Below are 21,433 nucleotides of genomic sequence, written 5' to 3'. Positions count from 1 at the left end.
AAAAGTATTATTAAATTTGTTTATCAGATGTTGTTTCGATGGGTCTTTGCTTATTTTTGCCATAAATTGTAACTCATAACAATACAAGAACAGGTCCGCAATAAGTGGTGCACAGTTAGTCCCCATTGGAATATCCGATAATCTGACGATACACGGAATCCCCAAAGCGAACAAAAGTGTTATCTAGTAAAAATTCAAAGGCATATATAGTATCAAAGCATGTCCAATTAACATAGTTTTTTTTGTTTATTGCTACTAAAAAATGACCTAAAAGAGTTTGAACATATATATTCACATTCTGATTTTCTAAATGCCCATTTAATTAGGTGTGTGAATTTTATCTTAATGAGAATGTGAGGCAATGTGGTATACAGGGTAGAAAAATCAAAACTTTGAACAGATTCAAAATCACCAATATAAGCATGCAATTTATCAAGTACTTCCAATATATGTTTACTCTGTTTTTGGTTATATCAGTTTGACTTGACCCGGTACTTAACCGTTATTATGTTATTCTTCTGTTGTATTTTTTGGTATTTGTGTCTTTGCATGGTTCATATTCCTTTCTTTGATAATTATCACGTAGCTCTGTTCTTATAAATACCGTTTTTGTGTTATTGTTTTTATGACAATTTTTGTTTTCTTGTCTTTCATTTTTCCTGCTTTGTCTATATTCCTTTTTGTGTTTCTTTAATTATTGTGACGTAGCTCTGTACTTATACATACCGTTATTGTGTTATTGTGCTAAGGTATTTATTTTTATTCCTGTCTTAAATTTTTGACGATGTGCTTTGTCTATATATAGAAATTGTTGTGTTATGATTGCAAATGAGACAACTCTCATCAGAGACCAAAATGACACACAAATTAACATCTATAGGTGACAATACGGCGTTCAACAATGGGCAAAACCCATACCGCAAATGTTTGGGTAGATGTAGCTACGGTAATGACTTTTCCTGACCATGATAGTGACTGAAAAAGAAACAAATCAAGTTCAGGAATAAAAAAAAGTACTTTCAGTCTATTTCAATTTAAAAACACATACTTGTAACTTACCAGTCTTAACGGGCAAACATTAATGCGCGCGTTTGACGTAAAAAATATCAGACAAAGACCGAAAATGCTAATCCGATCCTTTCAAATGAGTGCCTCTACCCCTTTCAGAAGCAAATATTTTATAACGCCAAAACGACACATTGTATTTTGATGATTTTCGGTTACTTACTTATTTTGGGTTTACACCTCTCAAAAAAGACATTTTGATACTTATTTTCATCGTTTCTCTTATTTTCAAAATCGCCATCCCGTGTCAAACATAGCCGACATTCCGCATGTGGCATTCTACAACGTGTAATTGTTCTTTTCATCCATTTGATTTTGATATTTTAGTTTCATTTATATGAAATTTTATACTAACAAAAGAGACGAGTTTCGTCGTGCATTTCATTTTTGAAGGAGGATTTTTTTTGCTAACGGGTTTACTCAGTTTAATAGCGTCCTTTGATGAATTTTCATGTTGAATAGGGATTACACGAAAAAGAAGGTTGTTATCTTCAAATTTTACATTACAATAACAGGAAATGTTCAACAAAAACTATGATAATTCCAAAAGAACCAGCATGAAATTTGTACTATTACATATGAAGATATGTAACATCTTGCAAGGCGCTATTCATTATATAACACTTAGAACTGGCATTCTCTAAGAGCCAGTTCTATAATAAAAGCGACTATTAAGCTAGTGTAATCACAGATCTGTGTGCTATATTTTGGAAACAAACTCCAATATGAAGAGTGGATTGTTCACCATCCTAGTCATCCTGGCAGTACTAGGTAAAATATAATTACATACATTTGTAGTAGTATATTACAAACCATCAACTACAGTGTAACAAATGTGAATCTAAAATTTAACGTTTAATGAAATATGTTTCTTGAATTTCATAATTGTCATTTTCAAGTGAGAATTTTATTACGAAGATTCTGAATATGTTTTCTTATAATTGGTTGCACAGAAAATACTTCGTTAAGTTGGATATTCGCCATTTTCTGATAAAATTATATTGTGCTATATGATTGCTATCTAAATGACATAACCAGCACTACAAAAGTCAAAAAGTCTGACCAGTTTTTGTCTTGATTTGCATGAACTTTTACTTGACATTCTCCAAAAGAATGACTCGTGTCTTAATTTTTCTTGACAAATTCTCATTTATATCAAATTTGTATGAAATTTACTCGACACATTCTTGACATTCTGAATATGGTCTTAAAATTTCTTGACACATTCTTTACATTTGAATACTGTCTTGACATCTCTCGACATTCTTATTCTTTCTCAGTATGGCTTGACATATTCTGAACATTTTGAATTGTGTCTTAAATTTACTTGACAGTTCTGAGTTTTACAAATCATGACCAATATTCATAATATAACTTTAATCTTTATTTATTTTTACATAATATACTGTTGTTTTAAGTTACACTTCATACAACAAATATGAAAGTTGGGCATGTAAAATAATTGAAAATATGGGTATTTAAATAGTTTCACAAATGCAAATATGGCTATGAAGTCTAATGTATAAAATAATGTAAATGAGGGTGTGTTGAAATAAAACAATTTAAATGTGTTTTTTTTTTAAAAAAAATACAAATTTTGATTCCTAAATGTTATAAATTAAATAATTAAAACCAATCATACGGTAGACATTCTACATTCATAATATCCAATGTTAATATGGTAAATAATTATTGTACAAAAATGTGGTTTATATAAATAGCAAATTATGATGATATAAAAATCATTCATTTAACAGAGAAAAATTTGTGTAATGTCATCTGTTGGAATACATATTAAGTATTACACATGGACAGGATGTTATTACTCATAATGGGTCCAATCAATGATTTATATTTTTTATTCAAATTTGAGTGTTGAATTTTATAATTTTTAATCAATGATTTCATTGATCTCAAACATACATACATAATATAGATCTAAACATTTTATTTCTTTTCAGGAAGGAGTTATCACAAATTTTTGTTGATAAAAAATTATAAAATTCAACACCCAAACTTTCAATAAAAAAATGTTTTTGGGTTGTTCTAAAAAAATAGAGTTTGAATCAAGATGAGAACAAATTCTTTGACCAACACACAAACCCCCACCCCCCTCCTCTTTTTTTAGAAACACTAACCCATAAGATGTCAAAAACCGTGCAGAATAAGTCTGTACACATTTCAGGCGAAATTTATACTGTTGAGATAGTGTCAAGACATATTTAATACTGTCATGAAGGTGTCAAGACATATTCAGACACTATTTAGAATGTCAAGAATATGTCAAGACATATTCAGACATTATTAAGAATGTCAAGAATATGTTAACACAGATCAAGACTTTAAGACAGTCAAGAATTGGTCGAGACTAATCCAGACTCTTTATCAGATGATACAGGAAGTGTTGAGAAATTTTATGACAATGTTAACACTGTCAAGACACCTGTCAAGAAAAATCAAGAACCTTTTTAGACAAACTAATACTATGTCAAGAATTTTTTTAAATTATGCAGACAAATTAAGAATGTCAGACAAAAACTGGTCTTTTCAGACTTTTTGACTCTTGTAGTGCAGTATATCGTGTAATCAACATTTCTATTTGTGTTAATAAAAAGCAGTTCTGTTCACATGTACAAAACAGATGAGTGTAAATTGCCAGGGAACATAGATTAATTTTGAAAAAAAATGTAGATAGAATCATTTATCTTGTTTTATTAGCACATTAAATTAAGAAAATCTAGTTTTAAAATGATTTTATCATTCACTTGTTAAAAACAAATATACAGCTTTAGACATTGTTAATGGTTTGTGTTTGTTTGAGGATCACCATTTGTATATTTATCTCAAAATACAAACAAACAAAATTTACAAAAGTGATACAAATTTTTATCAGAAACGCTTAAACTCCAAAAGCTGAAAAGGCAAGGAGGTATAAAGCCTTAAATTTGTCTGAAGCGTATTAGCAAAATCTTGCATGAGAGATTAGTTTCTTCATAACAAATTTTTCAACGTTTGATATTTAAAACTAAAAAAATCTACAATGTGGAGAGCTTTAAATCGTATCGATTCGAGAGACAAAATCCATTAAAAGATAAACAGATGTTATCAACATTCTAACATGATTTTCGAAATAATAAAAACAAAACAAAGAAAAGGACAAAAGAAAAAAAACATTCGTATATGGCGTTCAATCATGATTTTGAACAGTCATACTGTCAAGGTAAAACACCGTTTTGCTATCTAGACCATCGCATGCTGTTCATTGTTCTTTTCAATTACATACAAGAAAAATCTTAACATATAACTAAACTATTTAAACGATAAAATGAATAATAAATCAAAAGAACACAAACTATTTGCTAATTTTATCATTTGTTATTATTTTCCTGACCTTTTTTTAATGTATGCATTATATGATATTTCAGTGGTAGTTGCAGAATCCTATGGAAGAAGGTACGGAGGAAGAAGCCGTATGTATTTAACATTTAGACTTGTAGGACATGAAACGATTTGTTTAGGCTTCGATATACAAAGTCTCAACAAGAGATAGAGTTGACGTGGATGAGTCCACGGCATATGCCACACACAACTAAATTATTAAAACGGGATTTTTACATTCTTTTCTTAAATTTTACCATTTTCAAAATATTTTGTATATCAATCTATGAAAAGCATAGAGCAATAAATAATTTAATAATATTCATAAAATAACATATACACATGTATGAAAAATAAAACGAGTGCATTCGAACAATTTCCTATTTACTTTAATTATACGTAAGTATGCAGTGTTCACTCCACTTTGAGTGTGATATATGTTAATTTGTTTTATCTATTGTAATTCACCTTATTTCGTTGGTAGTAATTTTCGTGGATAAAGGACATTTTGCATTTTCGTGTATATTTGATTTTGTGGTTTTACCAACGTTTGAATACAACCATATAGATAGTGTGTATCTCCATCAGCAGTTTTCGTGGTTCATCTGTACAAACGAAGTCCACGAAAATTGGTATACAACGAAATTTGATGAATCTAATGTGTCCAATATCTGAAGCATTATATCTAGGTTATTTATTGTCCATATTCATTATAATTACAATTTTTAAAGTCTATATTAAGAATACCGAATTTAGTTCATTTAAGACATCAGTAGTTTAGAAGTTTATCGATATACAAATTTCCCGTATCCAATACGAAGATACGAATGAAGGCAAACACACAAACTTAGTGAATAAGATGAACTTCAAAAGGTGCAAATACTCTCTTTAACAATAAGCGAATCATTTACCAAAAGGTGTTATATAAAAGGTCCCGGCCTAACATATGTAGTGTTTTATGTACACTTTTTACTCTTTATCCCCTTTTTAGTAATTTCGTCATTTTTTTTCCAAAGAATTTTAAATTACCCTTTGGTATCTTCGACCACATTATATTAAGTTTAGAACGACTTGAGATGGTTATTTTGATTAGTATGCATATAATGTCTTCTTTGGAGACAATATAAAGATCGAGCTATTGACACTTGTGATTGTTATCACGTTAAATACTATTTCGCATTACTCACTGAGGATACTTAACACAGATATACTGATTATTCGATAACCAATAGAAATATAGATAAAAATCAACTTAGTTAGATTTCTGATCCTGTGTCCAATCGTGGAGTTCTTTTCGTCAATACGTTCATTTGATAAAACAACCAAATCACCAGAAAATGTACACATTATATACACATTATTCATCTACTGTTTCATCCTTCTAAGATAGTGATTTAAATGAATACACAAGAACGATTTTTAAAGACACAGTCTCTGGATTAAATGCAATTGTTTCGAACAAATTTCTAAGTTTAAGTTATACATAAGGTATATTCAAACTACAATAAGATTCCTAGGAAAACTGTGCCTAATAATTAGATATCGTAGTTGTAAAAAAACAAACATAAAAAATACCGAACTCAAAGGTAAACTTAAACAGTCGAATCGACAAAACCTGACGAAATTAAACGGCATCAACCCACGGAACAAGTTAAAACAACACTCATGTTCATGTCACGGTACAAACAATCATAATAAGTCGTGCTTCAGCCTGAGAAAATTTCTAAAACGGAGAGTCCCAAATCAAATCGCAAAATCAAAAACTGAAAAACTCAAACACATTGAACGAATGTATAACAACTGTCATATTCCTGTTCATATTGACCATTTTGTATTATTCTTTTTGTTAGTCTATAGGCACGTGCATGGGTATGGAGTGAGACATTTATACAGATACAGTCATAATTATTATGGAGGTAGGCACTTACACAGATATATATTCATTATCGTGCAAGTATGAAGTTAAAAATTTTGACTGAAAATAATATAATTATATTTCAAGTTATGAACGTTTATATATGTACAAACATTGTTTTTTATTACCATAAGTACGATTTGTTTAGAAAGATTTACATTACTAAAACAAAACCGATAGGTTTTAGTACCGATTTAATTAGTAAAAATATGGTAGTTATAATGCGTTTTACATGAACTACTCAGGTAACTCTTTTTGAGAGATTTTCATTTTAATTCAAAAAGTGATGTGGACGTGCAAACTCATTGGTCAAAATAAACCGACTATGAAATTGCAAAAATGAAAAAAAATATTTAAAGCCCATGCAGTTCACAAAAAAATAAAAACCAGGTTTGATCGCAGGTGCTCCGGAAGAGTAAGAGATAATTCTCTGTATGTCTCATCTACGTACACATTAAGTGATATAGATATTCCATAACAGTCAACCAACTAGTGATAGCATTCCTAAATTTTTACAGAGATGACGTCAACTTTAGCATTTTGAATTCTAGGTTTAGTAACTTTCTTGTAAGCAGCAATTAAATATCAGTTATCATGATTGGAAATCACCAATAATTATGAGCAGGTATTATTTTTACTTAAAATGATTACACTTGAGCTTTTGGTCTTAAACTTTCGATTGAGGACAGTGATATAGACTATAAACAGTATTACCTTCATTCTGTCACAATGAAATGTAAAATGAAATAGACGACTGCAAAATAACAGTTTTAAGATATCAGACAGCAAATGGATGTCACTAGTGAGTTGAGACACATACACATCATGTCGGTCAACCAAGTTGTGGCGGTTACTGTAAAACTTGTGTGTTGATATCAGTCGTTTGGTGCAAATACAAAATTGAAATCCAAGTATCTATGATGAGTTCATTCCTAATAATTCTTTTTCTTGTGTAAGACGTATTAATGCCCTCAATGTATAGCACGGGCAAACCGCATTGACTTAAATATATAAATACCATGTGATTGTGATGGAAGTTAATACATTCTTATTTGAAGTCGTCCTTTTCTGTCAATATCGATGAAGAATAAAGATATAAAGCATAGGTTTTTGTTTTTTATATAACTAAATGGCTGAGATGGAAAAGTTTCTGTTACATACAATAAGAAAGTTTAGGAAGTTTTGGGATTTTTGTAAAATTTTACTTTTTTTATTATTGATACTGATCACACTCGTAAATTTAAAAAAAAACAATTATCCTTTTTTTTCAGTACACCATAATATACAGATGTTAGAAAACATAAATAGACATCTCCATCATCGCGTTCAAGAGCACAAAAAAGTCGCTTTAGAACATATAAAAAGCATTTCACAAACGGCCGAAAATCATGTAAACCACATTGAATATGCAGCAAACAGTCTTGTTGAAAAAGTAAGAGAGGAAGCCGATAAACATATTTATGATATAAACAAGGCCTCCTTGGATCACCTGCATCGACTAAAAGAAGCAACAGATATACAGATTAGAAGATTGAACGACCTCGCTAAACATCATTTTAACAATGCAGAGAAGCAACACCAAAAACATTCCAGTGAACGTGAACACCAACATAGACGTCACATGAGTGAACAGGAAGCAATAAATAAACGACTTGAAGATGCAATACAGTCGATAAATGATCGACAACAACAGCGAAAACTCAGCTATTTGATAAATAAAATCAACATAGCAAATCATAACGCACGAGTTTATCAGAATTAAACAAATGTAAACACTTCTAAGGTTGTTGATTTTGTCACTGGTTGTCTTTATCTATTTAACCTTTTCACATGGTTTGGTACTTGGTGTAATCAAAATAGGCATTGCACGTTACGAATGAAGGTATATCTAGAATTATTTGATAGTTTTGAATGGGAATGATATTCGATTCATATTTCTACCTTATAGTGCAACATTTAATGATTAGTAAATATTTAAACATAAGTATGTCTGTTGCCACAATTACAATTATAAAATATTAATCAATTCTAGTAAACGTATGGTCAACATGTATGGCTTTCTTACATGGTATAATAAAATAAATAAAAAACGGTTGTTTGCTATCATTTTCGATGGTTAGCAACATACGTATGGAGTGTCGCCGAAGTAGATTTGTCTTTACAAGGTAGCACTCGCACCAGCAAAATGGAAAGGGATTACGATAAGTTGTTACAGCTTTTTTCCCAATCTGTTATCAATAAATAATTATGTTTAAAACTGTGTAGAAAATTGTAAGTAAAACCTGTTTTTTTTTATTTAGATAAGCCCCTCGATTGTTTGGCAGCTGCATAAATTCCATTCAATTTACAACAATGAAGATCAATGTAGAACAATGTGTAGCAAAACAAACAGATATATAGGTAAAAATGTAAAAATGTGTGTAGCAAAACAAACAGATATATAGGTAAAAATGTCAAAATGTGGGGAGCAAAACAAACAGATATATAGGTAAAAATGTGAAAATGTGGGGAGCAAAACAAACAGATATATAGGTCAAAATGTCAAAATGTGTGTAGCAAAACAAACAGATATATAGGTCAAAATGTCAAAATGTGTGAAGCAAAACAAATAGATATATAGGTCAAAATGTCAAAATGTGTGGAACAGCAATCACCATGCTTTATTGTTTAACGCAAGATATCAAAAACTTAGTAAAGAATAATATATAAATACTTAAATAGCTAAAGCACATTTATAAATTACATGTATGTACATAGTGTAAACAACATATAAAACATGACAAATAATATAAAATTTACAAGTTATAACAATTGTCTATATGTATGTATCACATTTAGTCGACTAAAAATAAATTTATTTCCCAAAGAAACCGTGGACGCGTCTTCACAAAGTATGGACGATGTCGTCCTATTGGTGATCATATTATGGACTATGCTTTCAGAAGACGACACACAGTATTGACGTCGCGTCCTGCATCGTATAAATTGTGTTAAAATCGTAATCACGTTATAAACAATCAACTATGACAACAAAATAAAACAGAACGTCATGTAGAAACTCCATAGACAAAGAACAAAAGATAAGATTTAAAAAAGGACAATATCACAATAACACAATGTCGGGGTGTATTAATACCGAGCCAGGTCAAATAGATATTAGCAAAAATAAACTAAACTTTAAAGGTTACAAATATTCAGAGACAAGAAAAAATAACAATATTACACGTAATAAAGATGTTAAATCTCGTCAGTACCTCGAATTCTTCACTGTCGTGCTGCTGCAAAATATATGAAGTCAGTCTATTAAGTAGTATTTGAGATAATATTGATAAACACATTTTTTGGACAACGGAGAGACGAGTGAAATATATAAATTCTGTCGAATAAACTTCTTCATGATAAGCAAACAACAATTGTAAGGCACTTATTGGTCTGAAATAAAATAAATCATGATATTAATCAAAATGTTAACTATATATTTACTATTATTTTATGCTTTCTACTCACTTGTAATTAATATAATTTTATGATAAAGTTTATTCGAACCCTGAAAAATATGGTACACACGATTGTAAATTCTGGTGTATGATAATTAAGTGAACTATGATATAAGTCGTAACAGATGTAGCAAAATAAACCCAACCTTGAACAGTATGATTACCATTAAGGTGTGAATCTTCGAGTATCTTTGTATTTCGAAAATATCATACAACTATAACACTAGCCATTATTAGCAATGTTGTCAATGGATTACACGAAGATCAAAGTATAATCTTCAAATAGTACAAGTCAAACACAGAATGACAACAATGAGAACAATACTTTTTTGAATGGAGAAACACGAGATGTGTACTATAACTTATATAAACAGGTAACATCTTGCAAGACATTTTACTATATAACTCGTAAAAAAGGTATTTTCTAAGAGCAAGCTCCAAAATCAAAGAAACAGCAGAACTTGTCATATCACAGATCTTTGTGTGAGCATTGAACACAGAATTCAACATGAAGTGTGGATTTTTTACCATCCTACTGGTCCTTGCAGTATTAGGTATACTATAATTCCGTTTCATATGTTTTCAGTTTGTACAGTCAACTGACATTGTTTTAATAAGCATTATCTACAGTCTTCAAATCTGATTTCCTATTAAGGTAGATAGTGTGTCTTCCTCCATCTTGGATTTGGAAATGCCAGAAAGCAAGGTCTAATTCTTTCATAAAATGTGCAACTTTTTAGAGTAGTGGGTTATTCATGTGTAAGAACTTTCACTGTAATATAGAAAATAAAATGTTTTATTTTCATATTTATGGTTGTGTTTTACAAAAAAAAACCAGAAAACTCTTTCCAACTTTGTCATATAAGGAGAGGTAATTCAAATACAAGGCAGATAATTAAGATTATGGTACTTTTACAATATAATGTGTTAGGAATTGACCAATTTCTGATGTAGCAAGAAAACGGGTCTGGTGACCCAATTTATTTTCCTAACCGGATAAGGTACCAGTTTCTCTATCTAATAAATACTTATATTTGTATCAATAACCAGCATTTGGTTTCACATATTGTTAAACATTTCAAGACTGGCATTGTATGCTAGATTACGATACCATGAGAAATAACCAAGCAAAGCATTTTATACTACTATATATTTCATTATAAAGATATGTTTTGGTCATATATGATTTGTAAATCGAACCATAAAAAACTAACAAAAAAATACACCATTGTCTGAATGGTAGTACTCGGTGTATTGTTTACCAAAAGACTAAGTTTGTCTTATAAATAAATGTCTGTATGATATTTCAGTACAGACAGATCTTAAATTGTATGTGAAAAAATGATTTATTATTTAGAAACTAAGGTTGCAATTTGCTCATGTAAAATTTGCCTTGGATGGATCCGTATATTAATTTATGTATTTTTCTTTGTCATAAAGCTCTTAACCTTCTCAAAAGTTTGACTTTCACAATATGCGACTTTCAATATATTCGATGAAAATTTATTCATTTAATTTTCTCGACCGCCATCAATCTAAAGATATTATTTTTTCAGTGGTAGTGGCAGAATCATATGGTAGAAGACACGGAGGAGGCAGTATGTATCTTACATTTATGAGTCATTCATAAGTATTCTTAGTTTATTTTATGAATCAAATCTGATAATTAAATACCATTAGAAAAACTACAAATTTAAATCTACAGCTAATATTATATCAAATTTGTTTTTTGAATGATAAAACATTTATGAAAACTTGATTCTTTTGATGTTATGTTTTATAATTTTTAATTTCACAAGAAAATGCCTGTCTAGACTGTTTATAACGCATTTACATTAAATCAGTTAGCCTTTAGTAAAACTGAGAACTCAATGGATGATTTTTCGTGTCTTTTGTCCTACAATTAGTATTTGGTGTTGTTTCTGTGGTAGTCGTTGGTTGCTGTGTCATTTTTTTTGGTTATAAATCAAGCGTTTCATTTTTAAGTATTTTACGTTTTGTCATGTCAGGGTCTTTTATTGTAGACCATAACAAATAGACTTTGATTAGTGCTTGCATTTGAGTTTTAATTCTCAGAGTCACGGCAAAACCGTCAGCACAAAGGAACATATTAACCTCCGACAATTAAAGTATAGCATAATTAGTCTTACTAAGTTTTTTTGGGATTTAACTAGCTCAGGCAAAAATATGTATTCTAAGACCACTACTGCATGTCATTTGGTGTTTTGTTTACTTCTAGCTTTGTGATTCGTTCTTAGCTTATACGTCCTATCCTCTGTCAATAGATACAGAAAGATGTGTTAGCCTTGTCAAGTCTGTTTGTGGTTTTAACTGGTTACCTTCACTCTTATTTAGTTTTCATTTATCATTCATGCTTGAATCACGCATTTGGTCTTCTTGTACGTTTGTTTCATACCGTTAACTGTTTGAACTTACTATATGATTTGGATCTTGCTCATTATTTAATAATTATTGGTTTTTCATGTTCAGTATTTTTTTAATCAACGTTCATGTGTCTCCTTTGTTGTCAATATTATCATTGGTGATTATACCACGTATTCTATTTTCTTATATTTATTAATGAAATGAAATGATATTGTTCTGTGTGTTTATAGGACATAAAAGTGTTTCCCGGCATAGGAGTTATCATAAAGGTGTGTCCCGTCACAGGAGTTATCATGGAAGAGTATCCCGTCATAGGACCTATCACAAAAGAGTTTCCCATCGCCACAGTTACAAAAGACGTGTTTCCCACCACAGGAATTATCGTAAGATATATGTAATATGACATATAGTAAAATAAAACTAATTTTGTTTTAAATGTTTTCACTCATTTTATTCACCTTCAAAGAACACAAAGCGGTGAAAGGCTTCACATACAATTGTAAACTTTTTGTAAGAAAATTTAAATAATCTTAAAATGTATGAAAGATCAATTATTACTTCTAATTATATTTAAAATTTTAAATTAGTTTCTTTTTTTTTAAATTTAAAATTTTCCAAATTATAGTCGTTTGAAATTTTGTAGGTCGTTCGCACGTTGGAAGATATGCAAGAAAGTCCCATGTAAGAAAATATGGCGCTAAACGTTATGGGAGGAGACATGTTCACAGATTCGGACAGAGACACCATCACCGAGGAATACACAAACATATACACAGACACCACGTCGTACATAGGGTACATAAACATCATGTTGTACATCGGGTACACAGACACCATCGACATGGACACAGATATGGACATGGACATGTACACCATCACCGAGGAATACACAAACATATACACAGTCACCATGTCGTACATAGGGTACATAAACATCATGTTGTACATCGGGTACACAGACACCATCAACATGGACACAGATATGGACATGGACATGTACACCATCACCGAGGAATACACAAACATATACACAGTCACCACGTCGTACATAGGGTTCATAGACATCATGTTGTACATAGGGTACACAGACACCATCGACATGGACACAGATATGGACATGGACATGTACACCATCACCGTGGAATACACAAACATATACACAGACACCACGTCGTACATAGGGTACACAGACACCATCGACATGGACACAGATACGGACATGGACATGTACACCATCACCGAGGAATACACAAACATATACATAGACACCACATACATAAGGTACACAGACACCATCGACATGGACACAGATACGGACATGTACATGTACATCATCACCGAGGAATACACAAACATATACACAGACATCACATACATAGGGTACACAGACACCACGTTGTACATAGGGTACATAGACATCATGTCGTACATAAGGTTCATAGGCATGTTCACAGACATCACACTGTACATAAACATGTTCACAATCATCCCGTGGTACATAGGATACATAGACATGTACACACAAATGGACACACTCATGTACATGTTCACGGACATAGCCACAGTCATGGTCACGCATACTACAATCTTAGACTGAGCCATGGGATCATTTACTTTGGAGGAAACAGTAAGTGAATCATCAAACATATATATTATTTCTATAGTATGTAAAACAAATATTTATGTTGATGTCATCGTATTTGTTTTGTTTATTCCGTTTCTACTCTATTCACGAGAGTTTAAGCCCTGCATTTGGTTCCAGCAAATTTAATAGTCTTAGACAACATTTTAAGATTGATAATAACACTATGAAAAAAGCAACAATTTGGAACTCCAAGGGAAACTCAACATCAAATGGCAAAATCAAAAGTTCAAAGACATCAAATGAATGGAAAACAACTGACATCATCCTGAACAGTTTATTTGAAATTGTGTTTATTGTCAAAAAATATTGTTCAAGTCAGATTAGAACAAGTAAAGGAGTAGGTCCGGTAAGACCCCTTTTTGGCCCCAAAATATAGCAGTTTTACAAAATTGTTCAACAGAAATTTTTAAGTAATTTATTGGACAATAGAATGCTCCTGCTACATAAATATGGGCTGTTTTTGACAGCTACTAGCACCATTAAGTCATGCTAAATCACTGAAATCTTCACAATTCTAGCATTTTAGTTAAATTTTAGACGGTTTTCGTGTATAACGAAAGTGGCCGCATTCGTGTTCATACTTAATATTAAAATGTAAGTTGTATTTAATGATAATACATAACATATATAAAGGTTGAGGATGAACACGGATGCGGCCACTTTCATTTTTGACAAAAACCATCTGAAAAGGGACATTTTTCGGCATATTTTGTAGATTTTTCATATTTGAGCTTAAATCAGATCGTTTTTAATGACAAAATCAGTAAAAATCTGTCATGTAAACTAATACATTCGAATAAAATATACACTTCAGTGTTTAAAAAGTGGTAAAAATCTTTCGTGAGACGAACCTAAAATTTGAGGCCAAAATCAGTCCTTACCTACTCCTTTGTCAAAATATATGTTTAACGAATTTCTTTTTATAAAGAATGAAGAAAGACGTGGACAAAAATAATCTTGATTTGTTTTGAATTAAATCACAATTTACAAGGCTGTTTTAAGGTGGGATGTAATTAGAAATGAACAAACTCAAACTATGTCATTGCCTCGTACGATGTATATCAGTAAGAATATAAAAGATAGTTAGATTACCTTACCTTCATGAAATAAATCAGAGTAATTTTATTCTAATGTACGATTTTTACTCTAGGATACCGCCTAAGTTGTGACCGACGAAGATTTTTGAGCCTTTGGGAGGAGTGCAATCAATCTTACGGTGACAGCAATGAGTGTTTCACGCAGTTAGGAAGTCAACATCTTTATACAAGTTTTCAAGGTATAAAGCTATAGGATTATTATCTTCTGATTGTTTTCTTTTAATCAAATAATTATACACAATCGGGATAAAAACTTTATAAATAGTAGGACCAATTGTCTGCTTGTATTTTTATAAACAATAAAGTTAAGTATTTGCAGCAAACAGAAAAATGCAGCACGAATGTTTTCTTTTTAGATATATAAAATAACCAATGAATACTGCCTGAAATGTTGGAAAAGAACCCCACAAACTCCAAGTTAGCAAACGGGTCATTATTTATCTGAAAATATATCAGATATGTATGACATGTTTTGATTCTACTGGGAATATATTGTGACCTTAATATCACTCATATATATGCAAATTAAAATCATCAATTTTTGTCAGTTATTGTCAAAAATTTATACTTTCAAGTCTATACTTGTTTTTTAAAGCTCTTTAATTGAACCCTTGTTTAAATTACGTGTATTGTGCAATACAAAGTCTATGAAACAATCGCATTCGATCGTTGCAAACGAATGAAAATTTAGATTAAGGTATATGGTGCGTCTAAATTATAATCCATAGAAGGTTTTTAATAATTTGCCAAAATGTAGTTTATATCATGCGTAATCTACACCATAGAATTGTAAGATAACATTTGAGAGGATGGCTTCTATAGTATACTTTCAGTTAAGAAAACATAGGGGTCACCGGACCCGTTTTCTTGCTACTTTATAAAATAGGTAACTCCTAACACATTCTCTTGTAAAAGTACCTTAATCTAAATTATCTTCCCTTGCATTTGAGTTGAATCCTTTATGTGGCAAAGTTTGAAAAAAAATGATCAAACAAATGTTTTATGTTTTTGTAAAAAACAACCATAAATATGATAAAACATGTCATTTTCTACATCGAACTGAAAGTTCTCACACATGAACTACTGACTACTCCAAACATTTGAACATTCTATTAAAGATATCGACCTTATTTTCTGGTATTTCCAAATCCAAGATGGCGGAAGACACCCTATCTACCTTAAGTTAGAGTTAAACAAGCAATGAAGCAAATACTTGTCGTTTTCTTTAAAGATCCATCTTGTTCCATGTTTTTTCAAAGTGTAAAAACTTTGACGTTTGTCGTCATGACGTGTGTATACATTCTAAAAAAGAAATTTTACCCATATCAATAACTTTTGCATATCTGATTTTAAATACTAATTCCCATCTTGTTTTGTTTCAGTTCATCACGCTACTCCATTCTTTGATGACCTAGACAATAGTCTTGAGCAACATGTTCAACAACACAATAAGATTGCTGACGAACATACCAAAAACATTGCCGAGGCGGCTGATAATCATGTAGCTAATATTGATGATGTAGCAAATGGTCACGTGGGACGGGTACAAGAAGAAGCAGACAAACACATTTATGATATAAACAAGGCATCCGGAAATCACATCAAGCAAATTAAAGAGGCAGCAGATAAACACCTCAAACGACTGGTTAAACATGTAAAACAACATCTTTACAATGCAGAGAAACAACAAAAAAGACATACCAGCGAACGCGAATACCAACATAAACGGCACTTGGGTGAAAAGGCAGCAATAAACAAACAACACGAATACGCTATCAAAAGCAAAGTTGCATATGATGGTTCAGATTTTGGAGAGGTTCCAGTAGTTGCTGATTATGGTAGTTTTAATGCAGCAGCAGAATCAGGAAGTGCAGGCGCTGAAGCAGCAGCAGGGGCAGCTAGTGCTGGATCTGAAGCAGCAGCAGGGGTAGCTGATACTGGCGCTGAGGGAGAAGAGTTAGCAAGTACAGGCGCTGAATATTAAATGAACTAGCATCTATTTCTTCCAATTGAAGGTAAGCGTCTTTTGTATATCCATAAATTCAATCCTGGTATCTATGATGCGTTTATTTGTAAGATACATTTTACAGACAGAGGAAGTTATAATGCAGATGTAGAGGTTATACAAATAGACGCCCAATATTGAATTAATCACAACTTGCAACAAAATCATTCAATTTTTTAAATTACAGCTATCAAAAATCCGAATAAGTCACAGAGTTTTGAACACATTTGTCTTTGACTCTAAAATTAAAAATGGAAATGGAAAATGTGTCAAAGAAACAACAACCCGACCAAAGAGCAGACATGATCAACATTACATTTATAAGGCAAAGGACTGATGAGTTATCACATTTATTCAAATCAACACTTATTAAAAGTCTTTGTCTCATTCGGATTCACACATCATGAAACTAAGTTTCATTGAAAAATTACTGTTGTCACTTATCTTATTTGTTCCTTTCTGTCAAAATGAGATGGAAAAATATCATGGGGATAGATAAAACTATCAAGCCGTACAAAAACAAAAATTACAAAAAAATGTAAGTGGGCGAAAAATACATAGAATTCAACGATTTAAAGGCTTAACATCGCGAACCTCGCTAAGACTTGAACGTGATAACAGGTGTCCAAGAAGGCGAATCGTGCCCCACAAAAGCCATTCGTCATATAGATAGTGGATAATACAAATCCTGTGATAAATCTCATTCGAGGATGTCCCATATGTGCAAAAAAAAAGGGCCACGAGGAGATTTATTTCATGTTAAGCCATAAATAACATGACAAAACAATACCTGACAATTTCCCCCTGTTTATAGTAAATCGTATTGGTATTATTGCACAATTGTTAATTGCATATTTTTTTATTGCAGGAAATTTGTGCAGCAAGATATTTCCACGACAATAAATGATAAACTATTGATGAAATACCTTTACATGTTACTTGTTCTTTCGCATCAAACTGATTAACGAATTATTACATCGAAAACCTTGATGATTTTTGTAAGGCAAAGGGATTCAAATTATAAAACAATGTTGACCATTGTACCCCTATTTTTGAGATGGTTACCTATTAAGTCTATCTATTGTGTTCACACATCGTATACATACTGGATTTGTATGCGACTGTCGTTCAAGTGAGAGGTTTAGCTAGCTTTAAAACCATGTTTAATATACAATTTTCTACATAGGCAAATGCTGGTACCAAGTCGATAATATGACACTTGTTATCCATTTGTTTGATGTGTTTGAGCTTTTGATTTTGCCTTTTGATAACAGACTTTCTTTTTTATTTTCCTCGAAGCTCGGTATTTGTGTTATTTTACATTTTGCCTAAAACAAGAAATAAGTAAATTACTTCATATGAAACACATAACACCAGTATGGTTAATAGAGGTAAGGGAAGATGAATGTCTTCGACAAAAAACATTTTTTAAAAGTAAGGCAAGGATATCAAAGGAACATTTAAATTGAAAAGTCGAAAATAAACTTGACCTATAATTGCTCACTTTTTATACATTGTGACTTTGAAGGATTTTTTTTATTGGCACTTATATCATATCTTCTTATTTATATTGACAACTCCATGACAAAAAAAGAAACAAACGATCAAACAGATAAACACAGTATGCACATACAAAAGATAAAAACTTAAGACTAAACAAAACGAACCCCACCAATTAAATGGAGTGATTTTAGAAGAGGGACGAGAGATACCAACGGGACAGTCAAAATTCAGATGTTCTGTCTCAACATGTAGCCGCCTTGTTACACACATATTATAATTTAAGTGATGATCCTACTATATGTCTAAACAAATATTTCATACTTTAAAAGTATTGAATTCAAATTATAACATGTTTAATAATATAAGCGATAGAGATTCGATATTATTGCCAATGAGACAGCTATCCATCAGCTAGAGACAAAATAACGAAAATCTTGGTCAGGCTTAATATTTTGATATTCAGTACAAATAAACATCAATATTTTCAACATACTACTAGGGCATCGACTCTCAGTCCATTTAATGTACGCTTAAATGTTTCGCTTAAATTGAAAATCCCAATTTGATAAGACAAAAAGTGTTTGTTTTTACATAATGCATAGCTGTATTTAATACATAATGATTAAATTATTACTTCAATATGAAACTTGTTATATCTGAATTTATAAAAACGTCTTAAGCTTTAAAAGATTATTTGAAAAAAAACATAAAATCAAGACGAGGTCGTGATTGGTTTCCTGTAGTTTTATTTAAGAAATGGCATTGGTTTGTCATAAACAAAGGTTGGAAAGAAATTATGTTTGGCAATTTAGTTCCTATCGATTCATTCATTTAAGTCGATTTTTGAAAAAAAACCCTGATAAACTATATTGGAGTTTAGTGTGATGTCCATTTTTACTGAACTAGTGCACATTATTGTTAAGGGTTCAACTAAAAGACCCCCTCTTGTGTGCGGTATTTTTCTTGTTTTGTTGATCCATTTTGGGCGTCGGCTGTGTTCTGCTCTTTGGTCGGGTTGTCGTCCCTTTGCCATATTCATCATTTCCATTCTCAATATTGTTTATGATTTACAACCGTTAGTCGAGAAGAACAGGCAAAACCTTGATAAATGGAACCAAAAAATATAAACAACATTCAAGACATAAAGTTGTTAAAAATCAATGTCGTTTGAATATATTATAAGTATAAAGTTCGGTATGTACCTGTCATAATCTGTTAAGGGTATGTAATTCAATGGTTGTCTTTTTTCTTGTTCAACTTATAATATAATCCTGTTATTTAGTCGATTACTCACTAGAGTTTGTTTAAATGTTTATTTAAAATTGTTTGTCATTTTATATGCTGACGATACTGTCTTAATGGCAGAATCTCAGATAGATTTACAAAGACAACTGGACTCCTTATATGAATATTGTGAGTTATGGAAACTAAGAGTAAATGTGGAAAAAAGTAAGATTGTAATTTTTTCACAAGGTAGACTACCGCAAAATATTGTTTTTAAGTATAATAATATAATACTAGATATTGTGAGTGAATTTACTTATCTTGGTGTATTACTGTCTAGATCAGGAAATTTTTCAAGAGCTAAAAAAAAGCAATGTGAAAAAGCAACACATGCTATGTCCGATATTATTCGAAAAGGTAGAATACATAATCTGTCAATTGAATGCCAACTTGATCTATTTGATAAAATTGTTAAACCAATACTTCTGTATGGGTGCGAAGTTTGGGGTTTTGGAAATAATTCAATAATCGAGAGGGTTCATATTAAATTTTGTAAAATATTACTTCGAGTAAAAAAGTCTACTCCTGATTTTATGATTTATGGTGAATTGGGAAGATATCCATTTGATATTTCAATTAAGTTACGAATGATAAATTATTGGTTCAAGTTGGTAACCGGAAAACCTGACAAATTGCCTTTTATTTTGTATAACTTAGTAAATGCCAAATATGGTACAAATATTTTATGGTTAAAACAAGTCAAGTCAATTTTAGACACGTGTGGCTTGTCATATGTATGGGACAATATCTTTTTTGTAAATAGAACATGGCTACATGTAACCATCAAACAGAATTTAATAGATCAATTCAAACAAAAATGGCTAGCAAGCCTACAGGAATCACCAAAAGCATTAAATTATCGTTTATTTAAAGATACTTTGGAGTTTGAAAAATATTTTAATATTTTGGATGATAGGCAAATATCCTTATTTTTTAAATTTCGAACTTTGAACATGAAATTTCCAATAGAAACTGGAAGATGGCAAAAAATAGAAAGAGAAAACAGAAAATGTGTATTATGTAATTCAGATGCCATTGGTGATGAATACCATTACATTTTTAATTGTTCAGCTTTTGATAACTGTAGAAAACAATGTATTGCATTTTACTATAGAAATAGTCCAAATACATTGAAGTTTTATGACTTAATGAATTCAAAAAAATGTTCAGAACTGAACGAACTATGTAAACTTATTAAGGAGATCAATAACAAATTGAATTTTTCTGGGTGAACAATTGTGAATGCCTCTATCTACTTTCGTACATTATTTATTTATGTAATTTTGAAATATGTATAATTATCTCTATACCTTTGTAATTTGGTTTGTGAGAATAAAGATATATATATAGTGTTTTGAATACCGACTCTAAGTAAAACTTTTAATCTTGAATCTTGAGGGATTAACCTCCCAACTAACATGTAAAGAAACATGTAACTTGATCACCATCTAAGTCTGCGTACAGAATTACAAACTGATGGAATTTTGCTATCTAACAGATTGATAGAATCGATTAGTGATAGTTTCGTGTAATCACTTGTTTTAAAATCGAACGGGAGCTTATCAGATGTTCTGCTTGGCAATCACGAAGATAATTGTGACCTTTTAAAACAAAATCATCGTTTGGGAGACTTTAACGAAGGATTTTTCTTGTCTTAAA

General features: G+C 31.1%; 1 protein-coding gene and 1 long non-coding RNA gene across 2 annotated transcripts; both read left to right on the top strand.

Annotated features, from left to right (window-relative positions):
* Positions 1 to 1,726: 1,726 nt before the first annotated feature.
* Positions 1,727 to 6,353, top strand: LOC134709804 (uncharacterized). Its single transcript, XR_010106051.1, has 3 exons — positions 1,727 to 1,836; positions 4,491 to 4,535; positions 6,294 to 6,353. It is a non-coding gene; the product is annotated as an uncharacterized LOC134709804 (long non-coding RNA).
* A 3,956-nt stretch (positions 6,354 to 10,309) lies between these two features.
* On the top strand, positions 10,310 to 15,175 carry LOC134711104 (histidine-rich glycoprotein-like). Its single transcript, XM_063571549.1, has 5 exons — positions 10,310 to 10,409; positions 11,412 to 11,453; positions 12,471 to 12,623; positions 12,884 to 13,867; positions 15,036 to 15,175. Exons 1-5 carry the CDS (start codon positions 10,364 to 10,366, stop codon positions 15,173 to 15,175), a joined length of 1,365 nt encoding a protein of 454 aa, XP_063427619.1. The 5' UTR covers positions 10,310 to 10,363.
* Positions 15,176 to 21,433: the final 6,258 nt, after the last annotated feature.

This window comes from Mytilus trossulus, chromosome 3 (assembly GCF_036588685.1).
Source record: "Mytilus trossulus isolate FHL-02 chromosome 3, PNRI_Mtr1.1.1.hap1, whole genome shotgun sequence".
NCBI classification, from domain to species: domain Eukaryota; kingdom Metazoa; phylum Mollusca; class Bivalvia; order Mytilida; family Mytilidae; genus Mytilus; species Mytilus trossulus.
This window is presented reverse-complemented; position numbering and strand designations above follow the sequence as displayed.

Coding starts and splice junctions, on each gene's coding strand:
- LOC134711104 (XM_063571549.1), top strand. CDS start 10,364: ATGAAGTGTGGATTTTTTACCATCCTACTGGTCCTTGCAGTATTAG. Junction 10,410..11,411: donor ACTGGTCCTTGCAGTATTAG/GTATACTATAAT, acceptor TTATTTTTTCAG/TGGTAGTGGCAGAATCATAT. Junction 13,868..15,035: donor CATTTACTTTGGAGGAAACA/GTAAGTGAATCA, acceptor TTTTTACTCTAG/GATACCGCCTAAGTTGTGAC.